The 15975-nt window shown below is 40.3% G+C and overlaps 2 protein-coding genes across 3 annotated transcripts in view; both read right to left on the bottom strand.

The window, feature by feature from the left end:
* LOC311246683 (putative 2-ketogluconate reductase) overlaps positions 1–3967 on the bottom strand; it is a 28679-nt gene extending 24712 nt beyond the window's left edge. Inside the window, exon 1 of the mRNA XM_084336887.1 lies at positions 3885–3967. The gene's annotated coding sequence lies outside the window, so the exon portion shown is untranslated. The remainder of the gene's footprint in view (positions 1–3884) is intronic.
* The window catches only part of dgat1b (diacylglycerol O-acyltransferase 1b), a 59079-nt gene continuing 46187 nt past the window's right edge, over positions 3084–15975 (bottom strand). For both annotated transcript variants that reach the window (XM_084336066.1, XM_084336067.1), the window contains 7 exons: positions 15510–15551; positions 13265–13309; positions 12174–12286; positions 10431–10496; positions 7367–7454; positions 6245–6307; positions 3084–3985 (listed from right to left, as the gene is read on the bottom strand). In XM_084336066.1, the coding sequence (XP_084192192.1) occupies positions 3836–3985; positions 6245–6307; positions 7367–7454; positions 10431–10496; positions 12174–12286; positions 13265–13309; positions 15510–15551 (567 nt within the window). In that variant the 3' untranslated portion in view covers positions 3084–3835. The remainder of the gene's footprint in view (positions 3986–6244; positions 6308–7366; positions 7455–10430; positions 10497–12173; positions 12287–13264; positions 13310–15509; positions 15552–15975) is intronic.

The raw sequence follows: 15975 nt of genomic DNA, 5'->3' as shown, positions 1-15975 counted from the left end.
AAAGGTTAACCCTTTCACTGGCACACAACAGCCGGTTACCGTCGGTTGTGTGATAGTAAAGGGTTAACCTTCTGTCATGTGGAAGTGAAAGGGTTAAGGGGATGCAGACTAGAGGATGACATCTTTTCGGGATTCCCGCGGGAATTCCGAAAATATGTCATCCTCTACTCTACTCTACCATAATAAAAAAAGGTTATTGAATTTGATTAGATTCTCAAATTAAATTAAATTGAATACAGAAGGAACGTGAGTTTTTTTCTTATGGTAGAGTAGAGTAGAGGATGACATCTTTTCTGGATTCCCGCGGGTAAAAGTGGTCTAAATACGCCGATGGGGCGTTCCACATTGTTGTGGCATAATTGCGAAACGTGTTTAGTCCCTTGTTTGAGCCTAATATGGGTTGAACATGATTTGTGGAGCTCCCTCTGGTGTTGTGATCGTGGTATTCACTGACCTTTGGGAAGTATTTCGACATCATGGATGATGACAGTGAATACCACGAAAAGTAGGGAGAATGACCCGGAATGAAAAACATCAAAGTAGTTGTGCTCTTGTGATTGGTTGCAGAGTACTGTAGTAGTTACTGTACCATGGAAAAAACTGTATAGTATTGTAAAAATTACAATATCAAATAATTTTGTCTATATTATATTTTCTCAAAGATTAAGTTAAAACATTTACATTCATTGGTTGTAACATTATAATAATTAAATGATCTATACCTCTGTCAAAGATTATGAACCTACACAATATGGTTTGGCTGTAAGGGGCCGAAGGGCATGTGGTTGATGGCCGTTGGCTCCTCCCAGTGGAGAGAAGAGGACTATGACAGCTTCACACACACCCACACCCATAGCTGTCTCACAATTAAGTGATTAGCATGCCTCTCAAAGAGGATGGACAATACCCTCGGAGTGTCTTGGAGGGAAGAGGGAAAGCGCTTGGAGACACCTCACCTGCTGAAAGGAAGGACACGCTAAACTGGGAGTTGGAACCATGTAAGAAGGACAGCGGCCCGGCCTATTTAGGGACTGGCCTTCACTAAGGTAGTTAGGTGCTCCAATGGGAGCCAGTATGATTATGTTGTTTTTAGACATTTCTGTTCCATTGTCCAGTGGGGAGCTTCAGCTATTTGACTACGGTATGTGTGTTTGATTAATTGTACAACCATGTTGCACCACCTACCCTAATCTGCTACCTTTGTTACAAGTACTTAATACAGTAGTTTCTTCAATGGGTGGTTACATTGGGGAAAAATCACAGGTGGAACCTCACTCCCCAGGTTTATAGTGCAGCGATATGAGTTGGGTTTAATCCTCTAGGCCACCACCAGGTAACTTAGCCGTTGGTGTGTGACTGTGTGAGTGAACGTGAGGCATGAGTTGTAAAGTGCTTTGGATAAAAAAAGTGCTATATAAATACAGTCCATTTACCACGTGGCGAAGGCACTGTTCCCGTTGCTCATGGGCTGCATGTTGCCATTCAGCTGCCATGTTTGCTCTTTTGATATACAGTCCTGAGCTCAGTGTTTTCTCAACGATTTCTTACTTGAATAAATCAGTTCACCCCTTTCTTAATTTGTGTCCATAATTTGCGTTTGTGTGACATTATACTGTATGTATAATGCAGAAAAGTGTCGTTGAAGCAGTTTTCCTATCAGTCTTGGATTATGGAAATGTGGTTTATAGACATGCTGCTGCTCCACTCTTAAATATCCAGTACAGTGTTGTTTAATTCAGTCATACACTGCTTATTGTGGACTGTTAATGTCATAAGTATCATTCTTTCAGCTTTAGATGTATTTGTTATAAGTGTTTTACCTCTCTTGAGTACAGCCAACTCCCAGTAGTTCTGTTCACTAAACACTATAGATGCTTTATTTTTAGGAATAGAGTTACACCATTCAGCTAGATGTGACTGATGGGCCAATTAAAGTAGCCAGAGTACATTATGCAATATATTCAAGGAAGCATATTGGATATCTGAAATGGTCTGATTTAGTTGATTTCCAGGGGGATTGTTTAATTTTTTTTTTACATCAAAGGGATTTAGTCATTATTTTCACAACAGCTCTAACATGCTGGGTAATAATCTTACATCAACATACCTTTTGTTAAAGAAAATGCAACAAGATTAAAAAACACTTTTCATTGTCCTGAATCTTTTAAGCCAGTGGTTCTCAAACGTTTTACACCAAGTACCACCTGAGAACGTAGCTGGCTCTCCAAGTACCACCATATGACCGACGTTAAAATACAGTCTATTCAGCTATGCACAGTTCACGCAGGAGGCAAATGTATTCCTAATACCATTATTTATTGTTAACTTTTGTCAGACACTGCCACAATGTACAAAGGGATAGCACTAGAACTAGCAAACGCTTCCACACAACTCATACAATGCAAGGGGCACTGAGAACATAATAACTAACATTCTCACATAGCAAGTGAGAAAATTAAGAACTGTATTTCAGCAAATGTACTTAATTCTCTCTCTACCTCTCCCTCTCTCTCACAGCAAGCAATTGTCCTTCTCTCTCTCACACACACACACACACACACACACACACACACACACACACACACACACACACACACACACACACACACACACACACACACACACACACACACACACACACACACACACACACACACACACACACACACACACACACACACACACACACACACACACACACACACACACACAATTATTTTGTTACAAAAACTTAATTTCCTGCATTCTGGTGCAGGAATTTTTGAATGTTTACCCTTTAAATGCCAGTGTTTGTGATGGGCATCACAAATTATTGTAAAAAAATAAAAGAAAACACATATTCAATACATTTTTGAATGTTTACCCTTTAAATGCCAGTGTTTGTGATGGGCATCACAAATTATTGTAAAAAATAAAAGAAAACACATATTCAATACATTTTTGAATGTTTACCCTTTAAATGCCAGTTTGTGTGATGGCATCACAAATTATTGTAAAAAAAAAAAAAAAACACAAAGAAAGTAAAATATTTTCAATATATCAAATGCAAAGTACATTTTCTGGGGGGGGGGGGGGGGGGGGGGGTATTACAGGCTAGGCATGTGTCAATAATTAGCAACAACACAGATTTTGATGGATTTTTTGTAATGTCAGATTTAACACCAACTCTTTTCAGAAAAGTGGGAGTATTTCATTTTTTATCTGACATTACAAAAAAATCTAAAAAAACAAATGGTTATGATCATGGGTGAAGAAACAATGGCCTGGCCTGCTTCTAAGTTCAGTGGCCTGACTGCAAAAAAAAAGAAAAATGTTTTCAAGTACCACCAGCAGTACCACTAGTGGTACGCGTACCACAGTTTGAGAAACCACTGTTTTAAGCCCTTAGATTCTGTCCTCAGATTCATTATCTGTAATAGTTAAGGTCCTCATCACTGTACAACAAGGTTGGATGATATGCATCCGTTTCTATATTATGAAGCCATTGTTGGACATCTTCCCCCTTATATCACTGCATGATTGAACTGGACCTCTGGACCATATCATACTCGCTTCAATGATTGGCTTAAACTTCTAGCCCCCCGAGGTTAGCACTGAACCTGTGAGATCTGCCTTTAGCGTCTGTGTCCCACGGCATCCTACAATGTACTTTAAAACTCAATGCATTAGTATCCATTGACCAGTTTAAAATTCTTAATAAACAACCATTTCGCCCCAGTCTGAAGTTGCTTTATGTTTAATTGATGCCTGATGAGACAATCTATTGTGATTAAATACAAATGTAATGAAATAAATGTCCCAGTAGTAGAGGTCTCTGTGTGTCTGTGTGTGTATATCAGTCAGTCTCCTGTCTGTTGTGGATGACATAGTAGTCGTGGACGTACATCAGTATGGCAAAGGGCTGACCGATGATCAGAGAGATCCAGACCGCTGCGTTGCCATATTCACCATGCAGGAAACGACTCACGAACCAGGCCAACGGGAGCTATAAGTAAATAAATGAAAAGTAAATAGAATATCATGGGTTAGAGGTTACATTACCACCGGGGCCATCAATGCAAAAAGTAACGTAAGGTGTTTGGGGTGGAAAGGTACGCATTCGAACCGTACACCGTTCGGTACGACCTCCGCGGTTCGGGGGCATGTGTGTATTGTTCGGTTTTATTACATGGCGTTTTAACATTCGCGGAAATGCTTGATTGTGATTGGTCAATAGCGCTCGGCAGAGGTCCGTTATTACTCGATAACGGACCTCTGCCGAGCAATAATGACCGCTGTTCGCAGCTGGAGCAATCAAGCCCACTGACACACACTGCATCAGTGCAATCAGAAACACCAGCCGGCTGCCGGCGATGACAGTGCGGAGCCACAGAACAACTGCGTCTGCATTTGATCTCGTCTTGTCGATGGTGTAAAATGAATTAGGTATATTGTTAGTACCGGTAAGTTAGCCATGTAATAAGCGGGATAATGTATAGCTATACTCTGTCATTGTCGCAAAATAATTGACCTTCACTACGTTTAGAACACCTCGGCGAGGCGCCTCTGTATTCTAAACTCTGTGTCGGTCATTTATTTTGCGATAATGACCTCGTAGCTATACATTATGCCTTACATAACGTTAGCCTCGAGCTAGGCTAGCTTTACGTTAGCCACAAGCTAACTAACTTTAGCCGCGAGCTAACCGTGGAAACGCTCAGAGCGAAGTGACTCCACGACACCAGTTCCATTCGTGGGGAAGGGGGGTATATTGACGAGGCTTGACAACAGAGGTTCAAAGATAACTGTTTGTGTTCAATAACGAGCCAGGAGACTAGAGCGTGTGTGTGTCAACTGTGCGTCTGTATTGCCAACCCATAACACGACATCATAGTTTACATCCTGGTCCCTGCTGCTGGGACGTACCAAATCCACACACCACTGTGGGGGGGGGGGGGTTTATATAAGATGCCCCATTCCCTTGTAACATCTCCCTTTTTATTTTTTTCATAACAGTTACAACATTCCTTAGTGCAAATTATTATTAATACAAGAAACCCCATAAACGTCCTTATTTAAAACCCTAAATCATCTTTTCTGTGACTTTTCCTTTTTGATAAGAAAGTCTAGTGCTGGTTGAGCATTATTCATACTTTATGTTGATGGCCTTTGTCTATAATGTGGCCACAAAAATGGAAAGGTTTAATTATTTTGTTTGTTTGCACTACATGTTGCCTATATTTTTCAGTCAGTTCGGTCTTTGTGTGCCAAACATTATTTAAGGCAAACCGCTGTAAACTTTTTTTTTTACCAAATAAATGAGAAGCATGTTTAAATCGGCAATGCCTCCCCTCTTGCTGTACCAACATATCTCCTAGCTCTAACCGTCACTGTCAAAAGCATGTGCCTGATGTCAAACTGCCTCATTCTTTCAGTTTTTGCATGACTACATCCTTGAGAATAACTGAAAAGTTGGATTCTTTTTAGGCTATATATCTTATTTTTGGTGTTAAATAAAAAAACAACGTATACTGAACCGAACCGAAAACCATGACGCCAAGACCGTGATACGAACCGAACACCATGACGCCAAGACCGTGATACGAACCGAACACCATGACGCCAAGACCGTGATACGAACCGAACACCATGACGCCAAGACCGTGATACGAACCGAACACCATGACGCCAAGACCGTGATACGAACCGAACACCATGACGCCAAGACCGTGATACGAACCGAACACCATGACGCCAAGACCGTGATACGAACCGAACACCATGACGCCAAGACCGTGATACGAACCGAACACCATGACGCCAAGACCGTGATACGAACCGAACACCATGACGCCAAGACCGTGATACGAACCGAACACCATGACGCCAAGACCGTGATACGAACCGAACACCATGACGCCAAGACCGTGATACGAACCGAACACCATGACGCCAAGACCGTGATACGAACCGAACCGTGGATTTTGTGAACCGTTCCACCCCAGTTTTGTATTTTTTTTTTTTTTTTAAAGTCCATCGAATCGCAGATTAAAGACCATTCTTGAGTCATCAAACAAATCAACAGAATGCTTATGAGGAGGACACAATGTGACCACACCAGGAAGAAGTCTGAGATCAAGTGAGACCAGAGGATTGTGTTTTCTGTCATGTAATTTCAATGTTTCATATTATGTGAAATATTCAGCAGCTACGTTATTCTGTATTATACATGGTAAGAAGCAGTAGTGTCATGTATGCGACTCACCTGAGCCATCATGCCCATGAAGGCCCAAAGCCTGAACATCCGGAGAGGAACACTCACCAAATACTGCCAACAGACAGGACAACATAGTTTAACATCAACATACTGTATAACATCATCAGCATATACTGTAACTTCAGCATACAACTTCAACATACCTTTGCATTCAATATACTGTCTTTCAGCATACAACATCAACATATAACATCAACATAAGATATAAAGGTGGTGTTACACTATGCAACATTGCCCTAACATCAACAGCTGTGAATGCAGTTTGAGGTCCCTAGAGTGGATAACAACTAATAACCTAGCCCAGGGGTCAGCAACCTTTACTATCAAAAGAGCCACTTTTCCCCACAAAATAAAATGCTCAGGGAGCCGCACAACCCATTTACCCTTAAAATGAAGATAACAGTAACGTTTTATATATCCCTAAGCATACGCCACATTTAGCATAAAACGCCTGACAATTGCATACCCAAAGTAATTTGCGATTTATTATACTTTATACTTATAACACACAGTTTGTTGCATTAATGGAATTATAAAGCAACAAAAAGAAAAATTGTGACTTTTTATTGCTGTTTTTACCTGTAAATAAAACACAGAAGAGGAGACAAAACACTGGTGTCTGTAGACCGACTTTGAAATAAAACCCTGAACTATGCAGCTCTATTTGAGTCCTTCCCTTATTTGTGGAACATTTATAAAATAAAAAGTAGTCCACTTTGAAAAAAGACTACCATGTGTAGACTACTTTGAAATAAAACACAGAAAAGGAGAAAAAACACTGGCATCTGTAGACCTACTTTGAAATAAAACCCTGAACTATGCAGCTCTATTTGAGTCCTTCCCTTATTTGTGGAAAATCTATAAAATAAAAAGAAAAATTTTTCGTTGTTCGCAAATTTCGCACCACATATCATCATATCATATTATTATTATTTTTTTTGGGCCAGGGAGCCGCAGCTGATTGGCTAAAGAGCCGCATGCGGCTCCGGAGCCGCAGGTTGCCGACCCCTGACCTAGCCGAATAAACGAGATTCTGCAGATTTGTCACCAAAATATTACACAAATATTTAAACAAAAAAAGGATTCTGTGTGGGCATGTTCATCCCTTACCTCGTGGAAAAAAGCAGACAGGAAGAAGACAGCTGATTGGCTAGCCATCTTACTGACCCCCCTCCTCAGGAGGGGCTTGTAGAAATGGCTGCGGGACAACCGGACAGAAAGAGTTAATGAGACACCCATGCTCACTGGTTCTTAGTTTCTCTCTCTCTTGCTCTTCTCTCAGTCAGGTATTTTTTTCATTTATTTGTATTTAGAGAGGACCAGATAGGGCTGAGCCAGTCATAAATACTTACCGTACTTATACCTGCAAATAACCAATAACTCTGTATGATAGCATGTACAATAATGCTGTATATATACCATATATATATATATTTATTCTCACTGTATACTGTATATACAGTACCTATCCACACCTGTCTGTACTTACCTACAAATAATCCTTTTACATGTTTGTAGATACTATATCTATACTATACTATATAAAATCCCTTACCTACGCTTGCTAGTTACGCTGCTGGCCAGTATGACTACTACCATACTGCCTGTATGCTATCACTGTACATACTATGTACATACATCGGATTACCACTACACATCATTTTATACACAGTTGAATCACCTGTACATTGTGGATGCGAAACTTATTTTCCTATACTTGTGCTGTATAATGACAATAACTTTGAATCTAATATAATCCAATTTTTTTTTTTTTTATCTACTTTTTCTCCCCCTTTTTTCTGTGATTTTTCTCCCATCCCAATTTCCTCTCGTGCCAATTCTCCCTCCCCTGTCCTGATCGTTGCTCGCATGTGCCCCCCACTGGCCGGTCGTAGGGAGGATAGAAGCCCATCATATGTCCCCTCCGATACATGTGGAGGCAGCCAGTCACTTCTTTTCACCTGCCAGCGCAGACTCTCATTGGCGAGGAGTAACGTGTGGGAGGCTCACACTGCCCCCGCCATTTTCCTGACTTTGCTGTGCAGGCGCCCTGACCGACCTGTAGGAGTCGCTGTTTACAACGACCAGACTACCACCCTTCGACTCCCCTCCCGCTAACTCTGCCAATTGAGTCAGTATGACGTCCGGCCCAAGTCGGAGGCAACGCTGACAGCCGGATTCGAGACCGGTGTCTCTTGCGTTGGTGACGAGCGCAATGTCCGCTGCGCCACCCAGCCGCATAATCTAATAATTTTTTTTTTATCTACTTTTTCTCCCATTTTCTATTTTTCTCCCATCCCAATTTCGTATCGTCCAATTCTACCCTCCCCTGTCTCGAACGCTGTTTGGCCATGCCTCCCACAAGCCGGCTGTAATGTGGACGAAGTCATACATTGCACGAGTCCCCTCCGGTACTCGAGGTAGCAGCCGTCGCATCTTTCCACCTGCACAGCGCAATCTTTCAGCGTCGGGGGTCTGCGCTTTGGAGGGATGCCGCCCCCGTCGCTTCCTGATTCTACTGTGCAGGCGCACCAACCGACCTGTAGGAGTCGCTGTCCACAACGTCCGATCCCCACCCATCAGCTTCCCACCCCCTAATACTGCCAAATGTATTAGTATGAACGACCAGCAAAGCTGAATGCAATGCGGAGAGCTGGGCTCAAACCCAGCGTCTCCGGCATTGGTGGTGAGCGCCTTGCCCACTGCACCACCTAGCCGCCCCATAATCTAATAATTCTATGTTAGCATTATGTATGACTGTATGGCTCATACTTAGGGATGTCCGATATTGGCATTAAAATGTAATGATCGGTATCGGTTTTCAAAAATTATAATTTATTTGACCTTTATTTACCCAGGCAACCAAGTAAGAACAAATTCTTATTTTATTTATTGTGAAAAATATGCATAATGTTGTGTTAATTCCACGACAAGAGATATGTAAGGGATTATTGTCGCAAAATAATTGACCGACAGTGTTCTAAACGCAGTGAAGGTCAATATTTTGCGACAATGACCGAGTATAGCTATACATTATCCCGCTTATTACAGGGCTAACTTACTAACAATATACGTAATTCATTTTACACCATCGACAAGACGAGATCAAATGCAGACACAGTTGTTCTGTTGCTCCTCTGTCATCGCCGGCAGGTGTGTGGACTTGATTGCACCTGATGTAGTGCAGCTGTGCATAATGGTAAAGCTTAGCTTTCATGACTGCGATCAAAATGCTTGATTGTGATTGGTCAATAGCGCTCTGTTGCCCCTAACAGCGGTCATTATTGCGCGTTGCCCATAGCAGCGGTGAATTATCTAGAAACAATTGACCGCTGTTAGGGGCAACCAAGCGCTATTGACCAATCACAATCAAGCATTTTGGCGAATGGTGAGGAATTTGGAGGGGATATCGTCATGGCCAGTGGCCTTGATGAGATAAATTGTAAACTGTATCTAATAATTTGAACCCCATTGAGATAGTTTGGCACATGATGAAAGACTACGTATGTATTATTATAATTATAAGAGAATAAGCATTTTATTTACCGAACTCAAAAATGCAATGTATATGCCATGCACTGTATGTGTGTCTGCCCAGAGGGGCACTCCTGTTAAAAAACGATCGATCTATATGGAATTCGTTAGACTTATCCTTTGTCTGTTGTCATTATTATTATTTATTTCTCCCAAACGAACGTTTAGACGGCATCCACGCTGTGTATTCAAGCTGAGAACACTGCACATTCTTTTCCTCTCCCCTCCCCTTTACCTAGAGACGAAAGTAACCTGGTGCAACCCGAGCGCCCCTACTGGTTGATCGTTAATACGGCATACACCGGAAACCACCCAGCAGTGCAGACCGTCCTAAGGGCTACATCTGTATTTAACTAATCATTAACTCCTAGTGTGTTAACATGTATTTTAACTATCCATTAGCTCTTAGTGTTTATAACTCTGTGTTAGTGTGTATTTAACTAACCGTTAGCTACTAGTGTGTTAATGTGTATTTAACTATCCATTAGCGCTTATTGTGTTAGCGTGCATATAACTAACCATTAGATCCTAGCGCTTAGCTAGGCTTAGCTCTATTAGCGTGTATTTAACTAACCGTTAGCTCCTAGAGCTTAGCTCTATTAGCGTGTATTTAACTACCGGTAACTGTTAGCGAACTCACCGTAGACACCACTTATGAACCGGAATATTCCAGTTCTGCCAAAAATACGGCACCGTCTCTGCGTTCCTGGAAGAGAGGGTCACACAAGGTCACACTACCACAGTGCAAATCAAAATACGTGAACTTCATTCACTAGAAGTTAGCGGTAGGAATAGTTGGGAATCTTATAACACACTCTTTAACACTTTGGGTAGGTAGGTAGTAGTAGTATTAGGTATATATTTTTAGGTGGATTTTCAGAAAATAGGGCTAGGGCTTAACTCATTCCCCGCCAACAACGAGTTTACTCGTTATTGGGAGCCAACGCTTGGACGCCAACAACGAGTATACTCGTTATTTGATCGTTTTTCCTTCGATATTTTTATTCATTATTCATCCAGGGACCTTGGTGTTACCATAGGGAATGAGTCTGAGATCGTCAAATAGCAAAACCGGCCGCATCCAGCTAGACGGCGGTATCGAGCACCCTTTGAAACCTTGTATCTTTCACCGATACTGGGACTCGCGATCAGATAATTGGAATATTCTTTTTGGGGTACATCCTAGTGAAGGTAAGGGCTATATGATATCAATCCTGCGTTGATCCAACCATGTCTTCACCTCGATCGCAACGTATGTGTGTAACGTTGCTCCACAACGTATGCCGTTGGTGACGATCAAAGCATCAAAAAACAACCCCCCCCCCCCCCCCCTTTCATGCATTCATGATGAAACATAATACCTATGATATAGATTTGATTTGGGAATAGTAGCGTGTACAGGCAAGAAATGGCAACGTTTATAGTAGAATTGACGTATAAGGCTATAACTCAGCCTTTCGGGAATTATCCCCAGACCACGCTATAACTATACTTATATTCACCACGGGATAACACAGGATCGTATGGATGAAAACATTTATTATTTTTCACATATTGAACGATGGATAGGTGATGTCAAATGGGCCATAGTATTGTATCCATAGCTATAATATAGTTATAGCTCTACAAACAAGGTGACGCACTCCTATCTTTTAAAGCGTGGCAGTGCTACCACGGGGCCTGTCTAATGGCTGGCAGCCAATGAGTTAAGAGGTTAAGACACATTTTCAGAAACACTGAAGGCCAAGGGCAGTGGTGAATCTTCAGAAAACAACTACCAACATTTTCAGTAATGGTAAAAGATTATGAAAAAAGAAGGGCACCTTGATACAAAAATCTTTATAGGCAAGAATGACTTGGAACTAGGGGTGTAACGGTACACAAAAACCACGGTACGGTACGTACCTCGGTTTTGAAGTCAAGGTTCGGTACGGGTTTTCGGTACAGTGGGGGAAAGTTTGGCTTTCCATGTTCCACTCAGGGGTGATGTAGTGTGCAGTAACTAATTGTACTTGTAGGGCTGTCAAACGAATATTCTATATTGAAATTAATAAGCGACGAAAAAATTATAATAATTATATTAGATTGTGAAAAAAACAGCCCCCGGTGGGCGGTCGTTAGTGGTTAACATACCGTTGTATTCGTTCGGTACACTACACAGCCGTTCGGTACGGTACGGTACACACTGAAACGGTTCGGTACGGTACGGATACCTTTACACCCATACTTGGAACACGCATGTCAAAAAGATTGGTATGGTCCAACACACACACACACACATATGTGTGTGGGGGACTGTGTGTGAAGGTATGTGAAAAGATATGTAAGTTGACAATAAAGTAATCTTATAGTCTTATTTCATGTTAAGACACACAGTCCTTACCACCAGTCCCTGTAGAACTGTCTGTCTCCAAAGCTCAGCAGTTCAGCAGTGAAGTTCAGGGAGGAGTGGAAGAAACAATAGAAGAATATTAACCACAACAGATGGTTAGGAACCTGGAAAGAGAAAGAGAGATAGAGAGCGAGAGAGATGGAATGAATGTGGGGCGAAAAGAGATAAAACAAATGTGGGACAGAGAGAAAGAGGGAGAGAAAATGAGGAGAAATAATGAAGGTGGGAGGTAGAGAGACAGAGAGAATGAGGAAGAGACCAAAGGTGGGAGGTAAATATATAAATAAAGAGGGAGAGAGAGAAGGGGAGATCATATTTATGAGTCAGTTTAGAACCTTAATGACCAATCTGGTCACCACAATATGTAATTGTTTTTAAATTATTACCTCTGTTTTAATCTTTTGCTATTTACATTTTTTAATCTTTTTTTAAATGTATTTTAAAATGTGCTCTTAATTATTCTGATTGCCTTTATATTTATGAACACACTGTGACACTTGTGAATGTAACATCTCGACAACACTGTGAATGAGTTTAACTACTCAGGTGTATTTATCGAGTATAAATAAAGATTTAATTGAATTTATGAATACATTCATGAACAGCTTATAACATATTACACATATAACATAATGATACAACATAATACATATAACATAATAAATAATACAACATAATTATAAACATAACATGATATTACAACATATTATAAATATAACGTAATAAAAGAAAACATATTATAAATATAACATACAATACAACATATTATAACATAATTATACAACATATTATAAATAACATATATAATACAACACAATATAAATACAAGATATAATAATACAACTTATAATAAATATGACATATAATGCAACATATACATATAACAATGATACAACCCATTATAAATATAAGATATAATACAACATATTATACGTATAACATAATGATACAACATGTTATAAATATAACAAATAATACAACATATTATAAATATAACATAATAATACAACATATTATAAATATAACACAAATATAACATGCTTTATATTAATGTAACATAATAATACAGTGTTTACACTCACAGCCAGTCTGAGGAGTCGCTCCATCATCCGAGACAGATCCATGTCCTAGAGGACAACACACAGGAAACTTGACTTATTTGTTTATATTGATTGGTAAAGGATTTGCACTACAACCCATACCTCAGTACACCTTACTGTAAATTGTACCTAAATTGTACCTCATCCCATTTCTGCTTTGCACTATATAGTATTGTATATTAGTATATTGCATAGTATATTGTATGGTAACTCAGTTACTTCTATTCTGCATCGAACATTGTACATATGTATATACTGAACACTGTGTCTACGTATGTGACTTCTATTTTTACTTCTATTTTTACATGCTATACTATTTTATTTCATACTTATCTTGTCTAGCACAGTCTCTGGAGCGTAACAGTAAGAAGCATTTTGTATAAAAGTATTCTGTACTTCTGTATGACAACTATTAAAGAAACTTGAAACTAGATTTTTTTTAAAGGCATTGTTTTGTTTTTATGAGGTCACAAACTAAAAAGATTGAAAACTGGTATACAGTATAATGTTGTTTTATGTTGTACTGTAAATTGGACTGTACTACACTATAACTATATATATATATATATTTTTTTTAACTCTCTTTTTCCATCTTTCTCTCATCCCAATGTTCAGGTGTGCAGGCGCCCCGACCGATCTGTAGGAGTCGCTGTTTTTACAACGACCAGGACCCACCCTCGCCGGCTTCCCACCCGCTAACACTGCCAATTGTGTCAGTATGGACGGTCGACCAAGCCGGAAGCACCACAGCCGGATTCGATCCCACTGTCTCTGTGGTGGACAGACGCTTAGTCCGCTGTGCTACCCGGCCGCCCACTATAACTATCTTATACCATGGTCTGGGTGAATACTCTTTTCTGATAGGCCGGCAGGTGTATGTTAAAACTGTTTAATGCACACATAGTTCGGCACAAGTTTACATTTATTCGCTACCCAGACTGTAGCCATAGCAACATTAAAGAGCACAGCTGTCAAAGCTTATTAGTTATAAATTGTGGCTCAACTTGATAAAACTAACGACCGGGAAGGAAAACACACAATGACAAGTGCAAAACTTTCACCCAAAAATTTGCAAATACTTTCCTTTTATATTGTTGGCAAATGACCATGGTATAAGCAAAATAATCTACTTGTGTGTTAAATGGTTTTAAGGCACTTAGCAGAGGCAAACCTTTTTTTACCTCCACATCGTGCCTTAAAACCATTTGAACACACACCTACAGTACTTGTTGATTATCCCTTACATAGCCATGCATCTACTGTTGGACTGTATTATATAGGGAGGTGTAGTCTGACCGCCCGCGAGGGATGTAGGGATTTATCATTGGGAAAATGGATTATCGGCTATTGTAACAATTCTGCCTCATGAACATTGGAAAGCTTTCCATTTTTGCACAAAATGAGTTCCCTTCTATCACTAACATTATTGTTTAAGCATTTTTGGTTGAAATAAAATTCAGCGATTTCTTTTTACGATAAATTGCGAATATTTTCATGTTGAGCTATAGATTGTGGATGAATACGCACAGAAAGGTACACCATGCAAATGTTCATGCTTTATTTGTTTTAAACAAGACGATTTAGAAATGGACAATGGGGAAATACGTTGCAATTTTTGCGAGGTGGACCGGCCGGAAACAGCAATGACGTAACCACTACACCTACCTATAGACCAGGAAGTAACCACTACACCTCCCTATAGACCAGGAAGTAACCACTACACCTCCCTATAGACCAGGAAGTAACCACTACACCTCCCTATAGACCAGGAAGTAACCACTACACCTCCCTATAGACCAGGAAGTAACCACTACACCTCCCTATAGACCAGGAAGTAACCACTACACCTCCCTATAGACCAGGAAGTAACCACTACACCTCCCTATAGACCAGGAAGTAACCACTACACCTCCCTATAGACCAGGAAGTAACCACTACACCTCCCTATAGACCAGGAAGTAACCACTACACCTCCCTATAGACCAGGAAGTAACCACTACACCTCCCTATTATAACCATCATAGCCATGCATCTACTGTTGGACTATATTATATTATAACCATCATAGCCATGCTCCTACTGTTGGACTATATTATATTATAACCATCATAGCCATGCTCCTACTGTTGGACTATATTATATTTATAACCATCATAGCCATGCTCCTACTGTTGGACTGTATTATATTATATTTATAACCATCATAGCCATGGCGCTCCTACTGTACCTCCAGTGGTTTCATGGAGCTCTGAATGATGGGGATCATCCACTGGAAGAGAATAGAAAAGAGAGAATAGAAAAGGGAAGCAAAGAAAATAGAGGGACAGAGAACACTGTTAGATAGAAGATACTCTTTAAAGGATCATTCAGGATATTTACCTAGACCTTATGTTTCTACAGCAGTATAGGGGTTCTCAAAGTTGATAACTGAGGGCCCAATTTAGTCATCCAACATTGAATTGAGGGCTGCCATCAACGAAAACTTTAACTAAGGTCAAACTTTAGATCTAGCAAAATGGCAATCACTGAAATCGCCAGCTAACGTACTGTACCTGCAATGATGACGTCATCCGTCTCATGAATAGGCCTCTCGCAGGTCGTGTATGAGTTGCCAGGCAACCAGTAGCCTAGCAAGCTTTCAAACAAGCCGTCATTCATAACTTATATGAATTATATTCACAACAGCTTAGCCC

The sequence above is a fragment of the Notolepis coatsorum genome, assembly GCF_963971535.1.
Source record: "Notolepis coatsorum genome assembly, chromosome: 19".
NCBI lineage: Eukaryota > Metazoa > Chordata > Actinopteri > Aulopiformes > Paralepididae > Notolepis > Notolepis coatsorum.
Note: the sequence above shows the minus strand (reverse complement) of the source record. Positions and strands in the feature narration are given on the sequence as shown.